Raw genomic sequence first — 20,581 nt, forward strand, 5'->3', positions numbered from 1 at the left:
CAGCAGCTACACATACTGTAGCTGCTGACTTTTAATATTAGGGCCTGTCCTGGAATCCAGTGATGTCGGCACCCCACTGCCGCCACCATTGCCGGTAAGGGAACCCAGCCGTAAAGCCTTGCGGCTTCACGGTCGGTTCCCTACTGCGCATGCTCAAGGTGTGCTGCACTTTCTGAATGATGCGGCGGGTGAAGGAGGAGGGGTGGATTTATGACGTACTTCACCGCGGCCAAGTCCCCCGGAAGTGGGAACAGGTACCTGTCAAAAGCAGGTAACCCCCCCCAAAGGTGCCAGATGTGGCACCAGAGAAGGGGAGCAGTCAGATAATCAGAAGTTACCACTTTTGGGTGGAACTCCACTTTACGCTGGCCATACGCCTATACTGATGAACCTGCTGAAAATTCACTCTGTGGATGGCCTGTTGGCACCCTTCTGTCCTCATTGTTTGGTTGGAAAATTCACAGCTTAAGTGTCTGCATCCAATCTGTTCAGGGTGGGACTAACTGTCCGAATACAAATAGCATGGATGGAGGAATCTGTTAGGACCCATTCACACTGATGTGCTTTTGATGTGTTCTCATTGACGCACAATGGAAGATGCATTTTTGGTGCACCTTTGAAAAACTGCACCAAAGAAGCAGCTTGCAGGGCTTTTCAAAGCACAGCTCATCTGCGGTGTGAACAGTTACATAGGATTTAATGGGGCTGGACAATGTGTGTGACCTAAACATTTTAAAAGATTTCTGTCCCCTTCATGGGGGTCTGCCTGTGAGATATAATTGACTGGAGGGGAGTAGGGCAGATGTGATGCAAAAAGACATTCTATGTGTGGACTGTGGGTTGTGGTTTTTTTTTTTTACCTTGGGTTATTGGGGAGTGTGTTTTTGTTATCATCAGCTGTATTCAAAATGCAAAAGTTTTGGCTGTTGGTGCAATATGATATAGGTTACCTGTACTTTCTGCCAGCTCATGAAAATGTTTAATGTATATATAATATATATGTATAGTCAACATATTTTTAAGTGACATAAAGCAGTGATGTTATGGTGATATCTGAGTTAGAGTACCTTTACAGTATAATTAGTATAGTGAATTTTACATTTTCTCATTTCACAGATTGAACAAAATCATTTGTTGGGATTTGCTGCTGTGGCTGTTGCGGTGATATGCTCAGGATTTGCTGGTATATGTCATTTGCAGTTTTATCTCTTGTAACTCTAAGACTTTGTGTGTTGATATTTTTCATTCCAGGGTATGGTTTAATTTTGTTTCATACATGTTCTGAATTTACATTTAGTATTGACATGTATCTTTTCTCTGTACAGGAAGACAATTTGGGGAAATGTTGCCCAGTTATCATATGAACATTTTTGCTCATGAGGCTGGTGTACTGTGTGATCTGTTTAGCGCAGATGATGCGCTGAATTTGGCAGATCGCACTGTTTTCCTGTCCATTTTACCTTGTCCATGCAGTAGGACTGTGCCGGAATAGCTGCCCAATGCAGTCCCACCTCTTCTGATGTGAACCAGCCCTAACTGGCTATTTTTACTTCTTTTAATAAAAGCATATACACTGCATAATTGGTACAGTATGTGTATCATATGCAAAGGCATAACCTCACATACCGCATTTACAGTTTATCAAATTTTCCTCCAGGGCAGTGCGTTGGAGAAATAGCTCCACCCACCAAGAAACAAAAGATCAGGGAGTTTAAAAGTCTCTCGAGCCATCACAATCTGTTCTTGTGTTTCCTGCCTCCATTAAACACTCCATGTACCTGGTTTGATTTTTTTTTTCTCTTCAGTGGGTCAGCTGCAGAGGTCAGACAGCTGAAGGCTAGGATTGCAAGCCTCTGGGACTTAGAAGTCCTAAGGCAGTGGGGATGGAGGAAAGGAGGTCACACCCTATAGCTTTCTTCTCTTATGACTTTTTTCAGACTTTCTGCCTGCTTGTGGGCAGTACCTGCCTCTTGTGTACACGGCCTTCTCAGGGCTTATGGACCTCTGTCCCATCCAGCTCTTCTAGCTCCTATACTGGGGAGTGCTTGTGTGTGGTTTGGGTTTTGACTTGCATAGATACCTGACCTTGACCCAGTGCTCTTTGAAAGCATTCCCCCTGGGGGAGCACACAGTGGTGGCCTGGTCTCTCCTTGCTGTAGGAGGGCCCTGGAATCATGCAGCAGTACCTGCTGGTTCCTCCTGCTGGCAGAGGTGGGAGACCCCATTAACGCGGACCGATGATACACTGCCAGTGGGTCCTAGGATTGAGGGTGACGGTGTCCGGAAGGGATTTCTGTGGGATAGTGCCATCCAGGCTAGAGCACATAGGCACTCACACCTGATGCACTTCCAGTGCAAATGGACAGGAGGAAGGTAGGAGGTGTACATTTTGCCGTGGGTCTTGTTTTGTTGAGGTGCAATCACACATTCTAGTCTTAAGTGACTTTGCAGGATCAGGGACATTAGGTGGTCCAGATTGCCTCCACCACTGTTATGCTTTCAGCGATAGAGGAACCAAAAGCAGCAGCTCCTGCAAAACTGACTATTCGTTTCATAGTAATGAAGACCCCCCCCCCCCTTTGTGGAATTGGTCAGTAGGCGTATTTAGGGGTTGGTGCACTACAAGAGCGAGACCTTGCTACAAACCTCAGCACCTTCCTGTTGAGATGAGAGGCCAACAGGTCCACATCTGGAGTCCCCCACCTGAGGCACAGTTGATGAAACACCTCCTGGTGGAATGACCATTCTCCCTGATCCAACTTCTGCCGACTGAGGTAATCCACCTGCCAGTTTTCCACCCCTGGAATCTGCCCATCTTAGAATGCCAGCTACTTCCCAGGCCGCCAAGGCACTTTTGGTGACCCTTTGATGATTGACATATGCCACAGCCGTGGCATTGTCCGATTATATCCTCACATAGCGTCCCTGCAAGCAAACCGTCCAATGAATTAGACAAAGCCTGATCGCCCGAATTTCCAGAATATTGATCGGCAGTCTGGACTCCTCCAGGGTCCAAACTCCCTGAGCCAGGTCCATACCCAAGACACCTCCCCATCCGGAGAGGCTGGAATCCGTTTTGACCACCGTCCAGTACAGGGGTGAAATAATTTTCCCTGTGGAGAGCGGAGCCACCAGATAGTGGTGATCTCCTCTCAGCTCCTTCCCCATCCTACCCCTGCCTGTGGGTTAGGTACCAAGGGCTGTTTTTGCTGTGTCTCCTTGCTGTCTTACAGACCATTGGGGAGACCAAAAAGAGACGTGAAAGTTGTTGTTCTCAAGCTTGTGGAAGAACTGGCACAGTCCTGTCTCGAAAAAGTTGTGTGGGCAGAGCCTTTTTTTGTTTTACAGGTTTGATGGGCTCTATAAGGCCCCATTCAAATCTAAGCGTTTAGTAACTTGATGCTCCTCAAAAGGATCAGATTGTCCAGAGCCTGTGGGTTCTTGTTCCATTTGACAAGGATCTCTGTCTGTAGAGACCTGGTATGGAACTGAGCAAATGGAACCGCCTCGAAGGGGGAGACTATCAGGCCCAGCACTTGTATGCAAGTCCTGAGGGATGATCGCTGGTTGGACAACAGGAGCCGTGTCGCATCCTGCAACTTCTTGAGTTTCACCTCCGGAAGAAACATCCGGGCTAAGGTTGTGTCCAGGGTCAGGCCCAGATAGTCCAGTTTTTGGACTGAACCAGAACAGATTTTTTGGAAATTCAGTTTCTATCCGAACTCTTGCAAAGTTTGCACCAAAATGTCCAGATTGTCTTTCAGGGCATTCGGAGATTCTACTCGCAGATGGAGATCATCTAGGTACCCCAGCACCGCAATCACCTTCTGCCTCAATAAAGCCAACACCGGGACCAACACTTTTGTAAACACTCGAGGAGCCGAGGCGAGACCAGAGTAATGCCATGAATTGCTAGTGCTCCTCGCCCACGGAAAAGCAAAGGAAACTCTGATGCCTTACATATATTGGGATATGAAGGTAAGCGTCCTTGATATCAGGCAGATCACCCACCATCTTGGCATTGGAAGGAAAGAATCTTGCTGACAGCAAGGACCAAAACTCGATCTTGTACCTGGACCCAATTAACCCGTGGACACATTTGTCTTGAATCCAGGAGGTCCACGGATCCAGAAAGAAGCAAAGACATCCCCCCCCCCCCCCACCCCAAGTATGGGTAAGGGTGTCCCTTCAGGCAGAAGCGAGCTTGCCGGCGGTCCTGGAGGGGCCTGCTCTTAACTTACCCGACTAGGGCCTCTTGTAGCCTGCTGCCGGGTTACGGGTGGATTTTGATCCCTGGTCCTTAGATCCCTAACGACGAAAGGACCACGCTTGCAACGAGTCTCTTTACTCCTGGCAGACTGCGGAAGCAGAGTACTCTTACCTCCTGTAAGACCCTTAATGATCTCCTCCATGGAAGCTGCGAACAAGTGGTCTCCTACAAAAGGGAGATCGGTCAATAGCTCCTTGTAAGCCTGGTCGGCAGACAAGTATTTCAGCCATATCATGCGGCGCAGAGTCACCGCCATTACGGACACCCTACAGGCTAAGGGGGCCACATCCAGGGAGGCATCACAGATATACTGCAACCCCTGGACCAACTGGTCTGCCAGTTCAGGAGGAGGTTTTCCACATTCCAAATCCTGGCACAGGAGCTTAGCCCATTCCGTTAGTGTATGTGAAACCAAGGTTATGGCAAACGCTGGCCACAGAATGGATCCTGCCATGGTGAAAAGTTATTGTACCAGATATTCAGCTCTCTTGTCAAAGGGGTCCTTAAAGGACGGAGAGTCCTCCACCGTAAGGAGGGTGGCTTTATTCAACCTGGAAACCTGAGAGTCCACCACGGGTGGTACTGTCAGTTTCTTTAGCAGGGACTCTTCAAACGGATACCTTCTAGCAAAGCGCTTAGGGACCCTGACAGTGTGGGAGAACCCCACTGACTTGCTACAATGTTGTCGAAATAGGCAAGAAAGGAGAATACATTTGCTGCCTTGGAGGTTCTACGAGTACCAAACTGCACTATTGCAGCCGACGCAGTGGTAGCTGCATCCTCCCTCCGATTTGAAAGTTTCCCACACTGATATAATCAATGTATCCACCAGTGCCTTTTCATGTGTGACTGCAGTGGAAGAGGAATCCTCCTCTGAGCACTCAGGGTGCGTGGACGCAGTCCCAGTAGGGTGACTCGCGTCCGCAGAGGCCAAATCCACCTCAGAATCTGAGAAGGCAGGTGAAGGCAGAGGACACTTTTTACTCCTATTTTGAAGGGCCAAATCTACTTTAGACACCAGTGACTTCAGGACCGCCGTCATAGCAGACAAGGCGGACTGGGACCTCAGAGAGAGGGTCAGGTGGTGACACGTGCTCCAGGGACTCCAAGTCAATCCGGTTAATCCCCAAAGCAGAATCATTTATTGCAGACGCTACAGCAGAGACAGTATGCATGGACCTGAAACACTGCCTTAGTAAACTCTAAATGCCAGAAAGGTTTGGGCAGGCAAAGCAGCTTCCAAAGGCAGATGCTGTGGCCTTCTATTTGACAGGAAGCTGATCTTTGGGCTGGATCAGAGGACCAGAAAGAGAAGGGCTTGTATTCTCGTATATATTTCTTTAAAAGAAACCCTCAAAAGTTTTGTCTATTAATCAAGTTAGGGAAATTTTAAATCAGTGAGGTACAGAAGCTTCAGAATTAAGAGTGTGTATATATACAGTGAGAAATCTTCCCCCAGACTTATTCATGGCAACCTTAAGCATAAAGGATGCCTACAGTATCTACACATCCCCATCCATTGGGACCACCACCAACTTCTACACTTCAGTCAGGGAGTCAAAGAAGGCGTAACAATTTCAGGTTCACGAGCTCTTCCTAGGCTGATTCTTAGCACCAAAAATTTTCATGAAGATAATGTTTGAAGTAATGGTGTTCTTAACCACCTAGGCAGTAATCCCGAGCGTGACTCGGGGTGGATTTTTCATTGCAGGATCGGTAACCCCGAGTCACGCTCGGGGTGGATGTGCAGAGAGCGCAGCGGTGTTCTCTTACCTTGTCCTGGCGATCCAGCGATGATCTCTCATTGCTGTGACCGCCAGCCGAGAGTCCCGCCGCTCCTCCGTCCTCAGTCGGTGTGATCACTTCCTAGTTCCGTTCCCTGCAGCAGCAATGCTGCATGGGAGCGGAACTAGGGAGGGAAATTAAAAAAAAAAAAAAAAAAAACGTTGCACAAAACACATTTCACACACACACACACACACACACACACACACTTCAATTATAATTCATGCGTTTATATATGTGTGTGTATATATATATATATATATATATATACACACACACACATATATATCTATATAATATAATGCATGAATTATAATCTAATCAATAATATAATTTTATTATATATATTATATATTAAATAATAAAATAATATTATTCGATTATAATTCATGCGTTTGTGTTTCAAATTTATCACATCTGGGATGTCTACTAGAGTCTTGTTTTGGTCAGGTTTAAGTCAGTAATAACTAAGAATTGTAGGCCTATAATGCATAACTCCAAATTTCCATGAAAAGAATTGTACCGCTTTTGGTATGTAATTCCTGACATAATCATACCGCCAGGGAGGTTAAGAAACCAAGAATTTTTGGTGAGACAGTTTTCTTTCGCATTTAGAGAAGCCAGAGACTGGCCTATACAGCAGAGCTTCCCAGGGGTTTTGAGTTCAGAGTCCAGTTAAGGCATGTTTTGGTAAAATGCTTAGGGCAAATAGTTGGGCCAGGTGAAGTTGTAACTCTCAAAGAGATAATGGGGATTTTGAGGTTAGGGGGTTGAATTAGCTTTTGTTGACCTTAAGACTTCAGACAGTTGCGAGGGTGCTTAATAAATTGGGTTACTATGTATATACATTTTTGGTTTCACCTGTGTAACTGCCTTTCTGCTTTGTATGAAAGATGCAGGTTTAGTTAGGTTTTAGGTTCAGACCACAGATTTTCTTTACGATATGGGGAAGACTTTGAAATAGAAGTCAGATTTATGTCTAAAGCAAACTGCAATCTTTTTGGGTTACCTACTGGATTCAACCACACAGAAGACTTTACTCAGAGAACAGCAGATGTCCAAGATTTTGGGCCTGACAGTATCCATGAAATTTCTACACACTATCAACAAGGAAAGCAATGTCTATTTTAGGCAGCCTGATGTTGGCTAATCTTGGGGTCAGACTTACTGGGGGACTTACTGAGTCAGAACCAACTCAGACAAGAATGAGCCCTGCACCCAAAGGTGTTTCAGCTCTTAATTAGGGAACTCTCCAAGTGGGCCTATTTACTATGGCAAAAATTTTATAGTGTAAAAAAAAAAATTCTGTTTGAACCCACAAAGGAATCAAGTGGGGTAAGATGTGCTATCCCACCAGCGGGAGTTGGTGCTAGCCTATGCTTTTTCCTCCTACAGTTCTTCTGAGGAATGTGAACAAGATCAGCATGGGGCAATGCAGAATCATCCTAAATTCTTCCCTTTGGTCACGGGGGGCTAGATTTTTGTTCCACCAGAAAATGGCAGAAATACTACTTACATTGTTACTGAACAGGGGGGACTAGCTATAGCTAAATTTGTTTAAAATAAACCTGTTACAAAACCGTAACAGGTTTCAGACACCGCTTGCAATGGGAAATAGGAGCATAAAAAGAAGTCCCCTTGAATGAAAGTGGCATGCCAACCCAATAAGCAGATCTGAACTTTACCTGCAAAACTCTAGCTTTAGTTCCTGTGCCTCCCTGTTGGTTAGCGAGACTACCCATTGCAATAAAGAATAGAAATATAAGTTAAATTTAGTATTTGCTATACTGATTAGTTATGATCCTCTGTCTATGTTTAGGGTCAAATGTACAAAACTCTCCTATGCTTTTTTTTTTTTGAGCTGTGCCAATGTTTTTTACTGTCTACCTGGCTCATCTGTCCTACGTGATAGAAACACAGAGAATCTATGTTCAGTGAACAGATATTCAAAAATAACATCTACTGGAAAAATAAAGCCACATTAGCAACTCTCATTTTTTTTTATGTGCAGGCTCAGGGGCTGACGTGTGTGCAGACTTCACCAAAATTATGAGTAATTGACTTGGGACAAGTGTGCAGCCAGTGAAATTTGAAAAGTCTGACACAACTACATAACAGGATCAGGATATTAATCTTTAGGGTAGCAATGGTAACTCCCATAATTTTATTCTGATAGGTTCCCTTTAAAGTGGAACTTTCATGTTTGGGGCTCCAATAAGCTCTTGCCAATGTGCCAAAGTGCAAACATCACTGTGTATTTGCAAATTACCTTATTAACTTGCTTCCATGTGATGCTCTCCTCCATCCCCACTGCTGGCTTCTTCTCCAGTGTATCTTTCATGTCCGGAATTTTCTTTCTTTCCTATAAACTGGGATGATCTAACTCCCACACATGTGCATTGGATTTACTTCATCCTTTAGCCATCTTACAGATGCCAGGGTTGTCCGATAAATGACTGCAGACAGGGAAAAAGCTTTTATTTCAGCAAAAACATAGTCATTTCTACCTTAAATACCTACTGGCTTGCAAGACAGTCCTCTACTGACTTAAATAATAGAGACCAGTGGTAACTCAGGTCATTGTTATCAAGCCAAAATAAAATTGTCAGTTTTGGGTGGATTTGTCATTTGAGGCATTTCAGTGTAACAGAAAAGTTGAAGAACAAGCTCATATTTGTTCTAAAATGCTTCCTCCCTGCAGAACCATAGTTGCCTCCTCTGATGGTTGTGGTACCTGTGTTGTCTACATCCCAACTGGTATGAATCTAGTATAGAGCTGCATTTGACTACACACTAATGCACTATTGACCAAAATGGTATTTTCGTCTGTAGGTAGGTAGATAGGTAGGCAGACTGGCAACTTTCGGCCCAGGGGGCAAGTACAAACCATAGGGCCATGGTGCAGAGACTTGGACACCTCCCACTCTCCCTCTTCTCCTCCTCCTCCTGACCCCCATTCTTGACTGAAACCCTGCTCCAGGAACTCTCTACTCACCGGCTGAATCTGGGTTCCCAACCTGACCAGCAGGGGGCAGTTGGGGGGAGCTGGGAAAGCTCAGTTGAAACTGGCCAGGGGAGGAGAGTCTCCAGTGGGGCATGGAACCGGCCTCTGCTCAGACACAGCTTACACCATTCATGCTGGGGTGAGAGGCCTGTCCTTGTCTTCAACCCGCACTCAGTAGGTCATTGGCAGGGACTTTTTACTTCTCTCCACCAGGAATCCTTTAGGCATGTCTGTGACAGAAGTGGTGCAGCCTTTTTATAGGACATCAATTGCCCCCTTACCCCCTGGCCCAGTCCTCCCCTGTAGGTAGGTGTAGGTGTAAGGCCCATTCATGTGTTGGGACATTAGTGTACCTTCACCAGATTTTTACCAGTTGAGCTGCAAACAGTGCAGGAGGCTACAGCCTTCAAATAAGTTAAATGTGGTCCTGCTAGGAGAAGCAGGTGTTGGCAAAGCTGAATGTATTGATGGGCTATAGTGGGGTGCTTGGAGAAGGGGGGTGAACAAAAGGAAATGTTGAACCTTTAACAATGGTAAGAATGCTGAGACTATAGAAAATAAACGAATAGACCTGCCTGATGAACCTTTTGTTCTGTTGACTAATTTGTATTTTCCAGGAGTGTATTTTGAGAAGGTGTTGAAAAGTTCGGACACATCCCTATGGGTGAGGAACATCCAGATGTATATCTCTGGCATCATAGTTACACTAGCTGGTGTCTTTCTATCTGAAAGAGAAGGTGTTATGGAAAAGGGATTTTTCTATGGCTACAATTACCTTGTCTGGTTTGTAATATGTAAGTAACACCATCTTACACTACCAATACATCTCATTAAATAGTACTGCCTGTAGAAGTTCAATTTTTCATATTTAACAAAGAAAATGATTCAGCGGTTTGGAAAATGTTTTTAGCCTCTAGGCCAAATGGTTAGTTATGTGAACTGATGTAACGATAAGATGTATAATTTCAAACAATTTCAGGCCTTGGCACACATCATAAGCTGTAGCATGAGTAATGAGGCCTGCTTTATAACATGTTCAGTGGTCATTTGTCAGTATTCTTATAGACATAATATCAGTATTGTAAAGTGCAAGTAATCCTGTGAAATGTAATTCAATCTGTGTTTTTTTTTTCCTTCTGTTTCTTAGACATTTTCTGACCTTTTTTTCATTTATCGCAATGATATGATTATAATCCACAATTGATAACTGAGTTCTTTATGTTCTTCTCACAGTTCTGGCTAGTGTTGGTGGCCTTTATACTTCGGTTGTTGTAAAATACACAGATAACATAATGAAGGGCTTCTCTGCAGCTGCAGCAATTGTCATATCAACCATTGCATCAGTGTTGCTGTTCGGCTTACAGATAAGTATGTTTTTTGAAATACGCAAATTTTCTTCCTTTCTTCTTTATTATAGTGTGTTTCTAAACAGTATAACGCACTTAATTCCATTGGCTAAATAAACGAGATTTCCTTGCGGTTAGTTATCAGATCATTTGTATATGCAATTTTAAATATGGCATCTTTGGTCTTGTACAGCAATATTTCTCACAATTTTGTCACACAGTTTTGCAGAAGTGGTGTTATTCCTCAACACTAACAATCTTATTTAGTCCCTGTTTATCTTGACGGAAATCTTGTCGCCTAACTACCTGTGCTGTCTAACCAATTACACTGTTCCCAGCTGTCTCCATATTATGAGGAAGAGGCAAGGGGAAGATTTTTGTAGTCCTGTCCTGGGGTGACAATGCTGCTTCTATTTAGATACAGTACAGTAAGAGTGTTGCTGCCTTGGAACTGGAAATGTGTTACTGGAAGAATCATTGGGTGGAAAATAAGAGGGAAAAGAACCAAATGCAGCCACCTTGTCGAAGGACTGGTAATCTGCAGTTTAACATTTTTGTACTTGCCAAAAATCATTTTTTTTAAATCCATTCTGGTTATATTGCCACCTTCAGGAGGTTGGGACTGTGACAAACAAGACATTAAGCTAGCCCCTGTAAAATCCTGCGTCTAACTGTGTTATGCCTAAGTTTTGTGAGCATGCAGCACATAAGGCCAGTAACACAGAGGCAAGGGACCTATCCCTGTTAATAGACTTCAAGAAGGATTTTACTTATTTCTTTATTATCTGAGGGACACAAGAACTCTAGAAGTTCCTAAACAGTCAAGGACATTTAAAAGCAGTCCATTTGAGGGGGTGGGCAAAAGCCACTTTGAAATCTTGCAACGTGGAGATCATACTGTAAAAATATCTGAAGAAATCTGTACCTGGAAAAAAGCATAGATAGGGGAAAAAAAAAACAACAGGTTTGGAAACAGCCACAGAGTAAAAGCAGACCACACAATATTCAATAGCGAAAAAAAAATAAAATAGTGGACAACTTCAGGCAAGGCAAAGGCCTAGCATATCTAACCCCTAACTTCTGGGAAAGGAAGCTTGGAAATATAGCAGATGTCCCAGTAAAAGATCAACTGGTTAATAGCATATGTTATATTGAATATTCCTGCCCCTTGACTTTAGGGAGAGAAAGGTCTATAGAAAGATAGGACAGTACCTGATGGACAACTAATCAAGGAGAGGGCCTTCACATCATAAAATGAAGAGATGGGAAAGGACCCTTAGCTTACAAAAAAAAACCAAAGGGTGTTAACCCTAAATACTTCTCAAAGCGGGTGAGGAGTTAAACACCACCTGTTTAAAAAGGTAGGCATGTATGAGGATATATTGTACCTGGCATAAAAACAACCACATCAAAAGAATAAGAAGCAATCTTTTTAAGTAACACTCATGGATTTATCCTAATCATACAGCACAGGACTCAGAACTGGTATTCATAGACCATGGGTTATATGCTGCTACCTTTAGGTGTTTAGATAATTGCAAAAACTTTTGCTGGAGCTGCTCCTAGAGCAGGGGTCAGCAACCTTTTTCCACTTAGGGGCCGAATTCATTGTATGTGAATGCATGGAGGGCCGCATTCGCCTGCTAAAAAATGAAGATAATATATCTAACATAGTAATAATAACAGTACAGGTTTACCTCACTTTAAGGTGTTTCACTAATACAAAGCCAGTTCACCCTGAGGGAGCATGTGGCTGGAGATTTTACTGCCCCCTTCCTGGCACCCAAGGGTGGCTGATGTCAGCCAGCATGGTCTGGAGAGAGGGGGGGGTCTCCATCCCCAGGGGATATTGGCTCCCGAATAGGTCCCTTCCCTTATTGCAGTGTCCTCTGTACCCCATAGCAGTGTCTGCCCCCCCTTCACATCACTCCCATAGTGTCCTCTCCCCCCCCCCCATAGCAGTTTCCTGTGCCCCCTGTGAACTTGCCCTTTCTATTAATCACCTGACTACTTCTTGCCTTGTGCTACCTGTCAGTTTCCAGATCGGTTACCCAAGGTGTGGACCTTGGGGACTGTACCAGCATACCACTGGTTGAGGTCGGCCTGTAATAATTTTTATGGACATTGGATCCTGTATTAGGCATTCACCTAGACATGAAGTGCAACCTGTACAATTTGATGTAGGGTGCTATACAGGTCCAGCACTGGACAATTTATGTGATTCCCAGACTTTAAAGACCCCTTTGGGTGTATCCACCGTGACAGGAGAAGCCTGGAGATTTATTATGGTGCAGGGTTGTGGACAAAGTAAGACCGGGTTTCCCTGTAGATGTACTCTCGTGTTTGGCTGTAACAACACTCTCCACAGGCCGTAGCTCTTAGTTGGTTGAGGCCCTTATTTACTTGTGGCACCCTCTGACATTTTTTTGTCTAACATTTCTAAGCACTTTTGAAATTGACATTTTTCTCCCTATTTAGATCAAAGCTGGCTATCCAGTATGGTTTAACATACTGGTTGAACAAAAAATGGACCCGATTCCCCCATCCACAAATTAAACATGGATGCGGAAATCTTCCTTGTTGTGACAGCATGGAGACTCCTGTACAGTCAGAATACACAGATCAGCGCTGCAGCCTATTTCCTGCAGCGCTGATCGTGTGGAAATATACCAACAGGGCCGTTAAATCACAGTGGCCACACATGAATCGAAATTCAGCTGCTCCCTTTGAACAAGCCAAATTTTGATCCATGTATGATCAACTATAGTTTGAGAAGGATGAGGTAACTGCCTCACCTCTTCCAGCTGATTTATTTCCACCGCGAATGCATTCAATACGTTGCTGCATTTCCGTGTTCATCTTCTAAAGAGACACAGCAATAGAAACTCTTAGGTGTTCATTTACTAATACCAGAGAGTGCAAAATCTGGTGCAGCTGTGCATGGTAGCCAATCAGCTTCTAACTTCATCTTGTTAGAATAAGCTTTGACAATAACACCTGGAAGCTGATTAGTTTCGATGCAGTTTTAGTAAATCAACCCCTTAGTTTCTGCATTATAGCGGCTTCTTCTCTGGACAGGCAAAATCTCATCCATTTTTCTCTTATGAATTGAGTACCCCTCTGGGGATCCCCTCACTAACAGTGGTGGTTCACAGGTACAAAGGATGTTGGGACAAAAGGAACTAATAGCATGTGTTCCACAGATGGCCTACAGGAAACCCCTATTACCCTTATGCCTTGTACACACGCAACGATTATCGGCCGACCTTTTGTCCAGAGTTGTGTTTTGTTGGTTGAAATGTGCCTAGACTGCACACAAATTTTCTTGGCCAACAAAAATCTACTTCAGAATTGATGTCATGTGCTGGTTTACTTTCCGTGTGTTTTTTCTTCTCTGAGCATGCCCAGTCTTGCTCATCAGATTTTTGTCTGCCAAAATCTGTACTGACTGACGGAAAATCGGCCACTGTGTTGACGGCCAACAAAAATTTTATAGCATGCACACCAGATTTTATTCAGCCGAAAAGTCGGAGTCGGTTGTCGAAAGCATCATACTAACAAGCCGAAAATCGGCCCATCGGACGTTGGCCGAAAATTCCCAGCCTATAATCGATGCGTGTGTACGAGGCATTAGTGTGGTTCTTGTCTTTTGCCCCAGAGCAATGCCCTAATTTGACACTGCTTACTCTCAGGCATGCATTATGTGGCCTGTCTAACAAAAGCAGATTTCTCTGCTACTATTAAATAAAAAAAAAAAAAATAGTTATGCAGTGATCACAATATAAAATAAAAATCAGTACAGTAAATGATAAATTCATTGTCCATTCATTCATGCATACAAAATATCCATGCTATGAAGTGCTTACGTGCTGTAAAAGTTCATATGGTAATGCAATTTTCACACATAAACATGTTCCTTCTGTGCTCAGTGACCAACACCCATTAGCAACTCACCAAATCAACATGCCTTTCTATTTCTAGTTTGGCTTTAGAAGCATAAGATTCCTCCAGGCAGTCAACTACCCTTTAGAAATGGCTGTTGATTTGATGACTCCTCTGTGCTCAAAACACCACCACACTGTCCTGTGATCACAATCTTCTCACCATTGACCCATTAATTACAGGAGGTCAGATCGAGCCTGATTGTAAACCATGGTAAAATGTTGCCACACACCTCCCCTTCCTCTGTTTTCAACAAGGACTTCACGATATTCTCTTTCCAGTGTTGCAAATGTCCTTGAATTTTGGTGTGCTTTGTGTGTTGCTTTTAGATAGTGCAGTAATTCAGTGGGAAACTTTACCCCTGTACAGGAGCTTCCTTTTAATTAAGACCATTTGGTGCTCTTCTCTCTCTATGTGAAAGATGACTGGTGGGGGATGAGCAAATTCAAGATGGGTTACTAAAGTTCAGGTGCTAAATCCAAGCCCCAGTGAAGTCAAAGCAGAATGTAAAAAAAAAATAAAAAAAGTAATGGCAATTTTTAAGTTGGTAGGCTGGACACTGCCATGCCCTTTGGTAGGAGTTGCAGTCTTCAATTGGGAGCATTGTCTCTTCTCTGCTGTGCTCACAGGATTAGCCGCCTAGGACACTAGCAAAAAACCTGAGGCTTGATAGTTGGAAGTGGAGTTATTCCCTTCTATCCCTTGCAGCCAAGGAATCTGCCATCTTAGCCTCTCTTTTGTTGCCGTACGTGTGATTAGCTACACCAGCCATTTGATGGTTTGACAGCGTGGTTGAGAGCTACTACTAGCTGTGCACACTAGTAAATGTATCATTTATCATTTATTTAACACCGCATTCACACTGCAGCGGCACGACTTCGGGGGCGACCTGTGAAGTCGCGTGCAGCGTGACTTGCACGGACTTCATAAAATGAATGTCTATGCAAGTCGCCCCGAAGTAGTACAGGCACCTTTTTCTAAGTCGGAGCGACCTGTGTCGCTCCTATTAGAACCGTTCCTGTACCACACAGTGGACCGCGACTTGCCAGGCTGACCAAGTCGCCTGACAAGTTGTAGTAGTGTGAATGGAGTCATACGCCCCTTTCATACAGGCGGACCATTCAGATCCGCCTGTCTGTTTTTTTGGCGGATCTGAACGGTCCCCCCATGCATTCCTATGGGGCATCGGATGTCAGCGGAGACATGTCTGCTGACATCCGACCCGATCCGTCAAATCTGGATGGATGGAAACCCTATTTTCCATCCGTCCAGCGGATCGGATCGGATGGGATCGGGTGAGAACGGACTGATGGTCCGTTGACATCCGATTTCCCCCATAGAGATGCATGGGGAACTGTCAGCTGTGTCTCCGCACACAGCGCGGAGACACAGCTGTCCTCCTGCTTCTCAGTGGGGGGATCGGCGGCTCGATCCCCCGCTGAGAAAAACGTGAAAGGGGCCTTTAGCATTCCTTGAATGTATACTTTCTGGGAAATCGGCGAGTTTGGTTCTGGTTTATAATGTTTTTTTTTTTTCCTTTGCCAGTTTCCCAACCTTCTAAAGGCAGCTGTATGATCCGACATCCTATTCCTCTTTTCCCTTGGTGGACCATAAAGAAATTACTTTTTTTTTTCTGTAGGAAACTTTTAAATACCAGTACTGAAAGCCTGATAGGCTCTCTTCAGCTTTGCTGCAAGCAGTGCAGTCCTTGCTTTTGAGCTGTGCCATTTGTAGTATGTAGCTCATGCAGATCAGTTATGAAAATAAAAATTCCCTACAAGTATCTGTATCTTTTGTTAATTGCTTTTTGACAATTTTGCAGGCATATGCTCATATATAAGTATTGATAAAAGGGTCAGTCTTTAAACTTAAAGTATTTTTTTTTTCCCCCTAGCGTTAACATTTTCGATCGGTGCTCTGCTTGTGTGTGCGTCCATATATACCTATGGATTACCCAGGAAAGACACAACCAAGGTTGAAATACATCCCAGCAGTAACTCCAATGAAAAATCGATCAACATCTGACTCAAAAAAAGAATGTGACTGTGAAGGCCATGTAATATATGTATCTATTGATGCTTCAGTTCAGAGGGGCCATTGTAGTACAGGAGATACTGCTACTGCTCAGCTATGGAAAGCACATCTGCCAGTGAATGTAATATATGCAGTGCCATTTTACACAAAAGTCAATCAATAGTTTCTCATACTGTCTTAAGTGATTTTGTATATTATAATGATCTGACTTGTTTAATTAATGGACTATACATTCCAGTTTTGAAGTGGAACGAACAGGCTTTGAAGAAAAGTGTTGTAGTCTAGAAAGGACTAAACAATGAGCTATTCTACATTGATTCAGTGTAGACTTTCTGGATGTCTGCTTACAAATAATCCTCAGTTGTTTAAAGACTACAATTTCCCCGATTTTATTATTCTTCCCACCATTTACCAATGATTAAGCAGTACTACCTTGGAAGATACCACAATAATTTATTTTGCACTTATTTTAAGTGTTTTTTTTTTGTATAGACAGGGAAGAGATGAATGTTTTTTTTTTTAATAAAACATTTTATTAAAGTCTTGACTTTTTTTTTTCTAGACTATGTACAACAGCAGATACATAAGGTCATGCATCCACTAAGGTGATATATCAGTTTTTTTGCAATAGAAAATGAATGATCTTTGCAGCAAATTTGTGTCAAACTTTTAAATGTCCTTAACAAATGCATCCTATGTAAATCTATAATTCATGAACTTTTCTAAGGCTGCAGCTAATGGTTGTATTCATAATTGATCGGAAAAAAAAAACCTCAAAGTGTGATGTACAATTTAAAAATGTTATTCTTGAATAGCTATACGCAGTGGTAAATATAAATATCCAGCTAGATATGGTTGGGGAACAAAATATCTAATACCCTCTGAGAATAACAGACGAGATCCAGTATATACACAAGGGGTCTGCAATTGCTGGCATGCAGCTGCACTTAGGTATCCCAGGTTTTCCTTAGCGTGCAAAGATATCTCTCACACAACAAAGCTGTCCAGGGCCTGCAGTTCTATGCATAGAAGGTGGCACAGATGGCTCCCGCCGGCCACAGTTCCCATCCACCCGTATAGAAAACAGCAGGGATGCTTCCAGCCAGCTACTGTTCCTGCCTGCCCAATTCAGCTCTGGACCTCCCACTTCAGCTCCCGTCCATTCACTACTCTTCTGCACTGAGCCTAAAGCAGTGTTGAGACCAACAGCCCAGGCTACCTGCTTTGCCTTAGAACAGGTAATTACAGGACTGCAGCACTCCTTTTGGCTGAGCCTGCCTGCTCAAGCCACTCATCTTCCTCGGCTGCAGCAGCATTAAAAGGGACTTAAGGTAGCTGTGGGATCTGGTCTACTTTTGGGACACAACTAGTTATTGGGAACTACTACTTTAGAACAAGGTTCAGAAACTTCTACATGGAACCAATAGAAATTCCAAAGTAGTAGTTCCTTCTGCTGGGTGCCTACATATTGTTAAAGGCACCCCAAGCGTGGATTGGAGACACAGTGCTGCAGTACCAAGTGCAGTTCTTTTTTTTTTTTGCACAATCCTGTGCACTACTTAATGCGTGGTCTGGTGTATTTTGCATTCCATTCAAATGAATGGACTATCAAAACACACAGGTTGGGAACGTGTGAGAACCCACGCATTGCCATTAAATCCTGTGAGAACCAGTCCTAGATACATTTCCAGTGGGACTATTGGGGAACATAGGGTCTTCATTTTTCATAAGTTCAAAAAAAAAAAATGCACTAGTGCAGTAACTTAGCCCTATTAATAAATCAAAGAAGTGTGGGGGAGGGGGTGCCACTGTCACAGCTGCTGCTTTTATCCCCACAGCACATGAAAATACAGCCTTTTTTGTAGTAGCTGGCTTTTAGCTAAGTATGAATTTTGCATTAGGCAGCAGCCATACACACCTCTTGTACTTATTAATAGGGCTAAGCTACTGTACTTTTGCATTTATGAAACATTTTTTTTTTTTTTTTTACAGGATCCAAAAAAAAAAAAAGCCACACTGGACATGCAGTCAGTTACAAATAGCTGTTGTAAAGTAATAGTTACAATACATTTTTTTTCCTGAAGTTCAGCTTTAATATAAAAAATGTGTGCCCAAAATTGTATCAATTAGAGCTTAAGGGGTTCCGAAGCTGCAGGAATTGGAGCTGAGGTCTAAAGATGCAGAATTTGGGGCTCATTTGAGATCTGGAGGTGTAGAAATTGGACCTGATCTGAGTTCTGAGATTGGGTCTAATCTAAGGTGTGAAGATGCACAAGTTGGGCTTGGTTTGTGTGAAGGTACAGAATTTGAGCCTGATCTCAAATGTGAAAGTGCATGCACTGCGTCCCACATAAGATCTGACAGTGAAGAAATTGTGCCTGATCTGGAGGTGTGAAGGTGCAGAAATTGTGTGTGATTTAAGGAGTGAAGGTGTATTTATGGCACATCTGAAGGTGAAGAAATTGGGTCCAATCAGAGATCTGGTGTGAGGGTGCAGAAGTTGGACCTGATCTGAAATGTGAAAGTTTATGGACTGGGGCTCACATGGGATCTGATCTGAGGTGCGAAGGTGCAGAAATTTGGCTTGATCTGAAGTGTGAAGATGCTGAAACTGGGTCTCGTATAAGATCTGATGGTGCAGAAATTTGACCTGATTTAAGGTGTGAAGGTGAATGCATTGGAGCTCATGTGAGATCCGAATGTGCAAAACTCAGGCCTAATCTGAGATCTAGAGGTGCAGAAGTCAGATATGAGGTGCGAAGATGTTGTGGCTCATGAGATCTGAATGTGCAGAAATTAGGCCTAATCTGAGGTGTGAAGATACAGAAATTTGGCCTGATCTGAAGTTTAACCACTTAAGCCCCGGAGGATTTGGCTGCTAAACGACCAGAGGGCATTTTGCGATTCGGCACTGCGTGACTTTAACGGACAATTGCGCGGTCGTGCGACGCTGTACCGAAACGAATTTGGCGTCCTTTTTTTCCCACAAACAGAGCTTTCTTTTGGTGGTATTTGATCACCTGTGCGATTTTTTGATCACGCGCTATAAACAAAAAAAGAGCGTAAATTTTGCAAAAATAGCAATATTTTTCCCTTTTTTTTATATGAAATTCCCCCAAAAAAAAATGTAAAAATCAAAATTTTTTAATATTTTCGGCCAATTTGTTTTATGCTACCTATGTTTGGTAAAAAAAATCGCAAAAAGCGTATTTTGATTGGTTTGCGCAAAAGTTATTGCGTTTACTAACAAAGGGAAAGATTTTTGTCATTTTTGTTGTTTTTTTTTTTAACGCGTAATGGCGGCGATCTGCGATTTTTTTTGCGGTACTGCGACATTGCGGCGGACAGATCGGACCCTTGACTGACATTTTTGACACTTTTGGGGTTACCAGTGACATTTCTACAGTAATCAGTGCTATACATATGCACTGTTACTGTAAAAATGCACTGGTAGTGAAGGGGTTAACTTTATTTGAGAGGGAGGGGCTGTGTGTGTCCCTAGGGGCGTGATTCTAACTGTGATTGGCTGTGGCTTCAACTGTATGCAGAGTGATCAATGGATCTACATAGTAGATCCATGTGATCAGCTCTCATACAGAGAGGAGAATGACAGGCAGCTTGTTTACACAAGCTGCCTGACTATCTCCCTCTCCCCCGCCGATCGCAGAGTGGCCGGCGGCGATCGGGTCCGCCGGTCACGCGCGCGGGGGGGTCCGTGACCACGCGGGAGCGCGCCTCCGGCGGCGCGCGCTCGCTCCCTAAACCCTCACAGGCGAGCGACGTAGACCTACGTCACTTTGCCTGTGAGGGGCTGACCGCCCACGTAGATAGTCGTGCGGCGGTCGGCAAGTGGTTAAAGATGCAGAAACTGGGTCTCATAAGATCTGGGCCTGATCTGAAGTGAAAGGTGAATGCATTAGGGCTCATATGAGGTGTGAAGGTGCATGCATTGGGACTTATGAGATCTGAAGGTGTGAAAATCATGCCTGATCTGAGATCTGGAAGGGCAGAAATTGGGCCTAAACTAAAGTGTGTATAAATTATGGTTTGACATCTGAAGGTGCAGAAATTTGGTTGAATCTGAGGTTTAAAGGTACAGGAATTTGGCCTGATCTGAGGTGTGAATGTGCAGGAATTGGGCCTGATCTGAGGTGTGAATGTGCAGGAATTGGGCCTGATCTGAGGTGTGAATGTGCAGGA

At 43.7% G+C, this 20,581-nt stretch overlaps 1 protein-coding gene across 1 annotated transcript in view; it reads left to right on the forward strand.

Moving 5' to 3' along the window:
* The window catches only part of SLC35A1 (solute carrier family 35 member A1), a 33,542-nt gene extending 17,157 nt beyond the window's left edge, over positions 1-16,385 (forward strand). The window contains exons 4-7 of the mRNA XM_082249994.1: positions 1,117-1,183; positions 9,677-9,853; positions 10,293-10,427; positions 16,242-16,385. Coding sequence (XP_082106120.1) covers positions 1,117-1,183; positions 9,677-9,853; positions 10,293-10,427; positions 16,242-16,372 — 510 coding nt within the window. The 3' untranslated portion in view covers positions 16,373-16,385. The remainder of the gene's footprint in view (positions 1-1,116; positions 1,184-9,676; positions 9,854-10,292; positions 10,428-16,241) is intronic.
* The last annotated feature ends 4,196 nt before the right edge of the window (positions 16,386-20,581 follow it).

The sequence above is a fragment of the Pelophylax lessonae genome (genome assembly GCF_965119305.1).
Source record: "Pelophylax lessonae genome assembly, chromosome: 3".
In the NCBI taxonomy this organism is placed as follows: domain Eukaryota; kingdom Metazoa; phylum Chordata; class Amphibia; order Anura; family Ranidae; genus Pelophylax; species Pelophylax lessonae.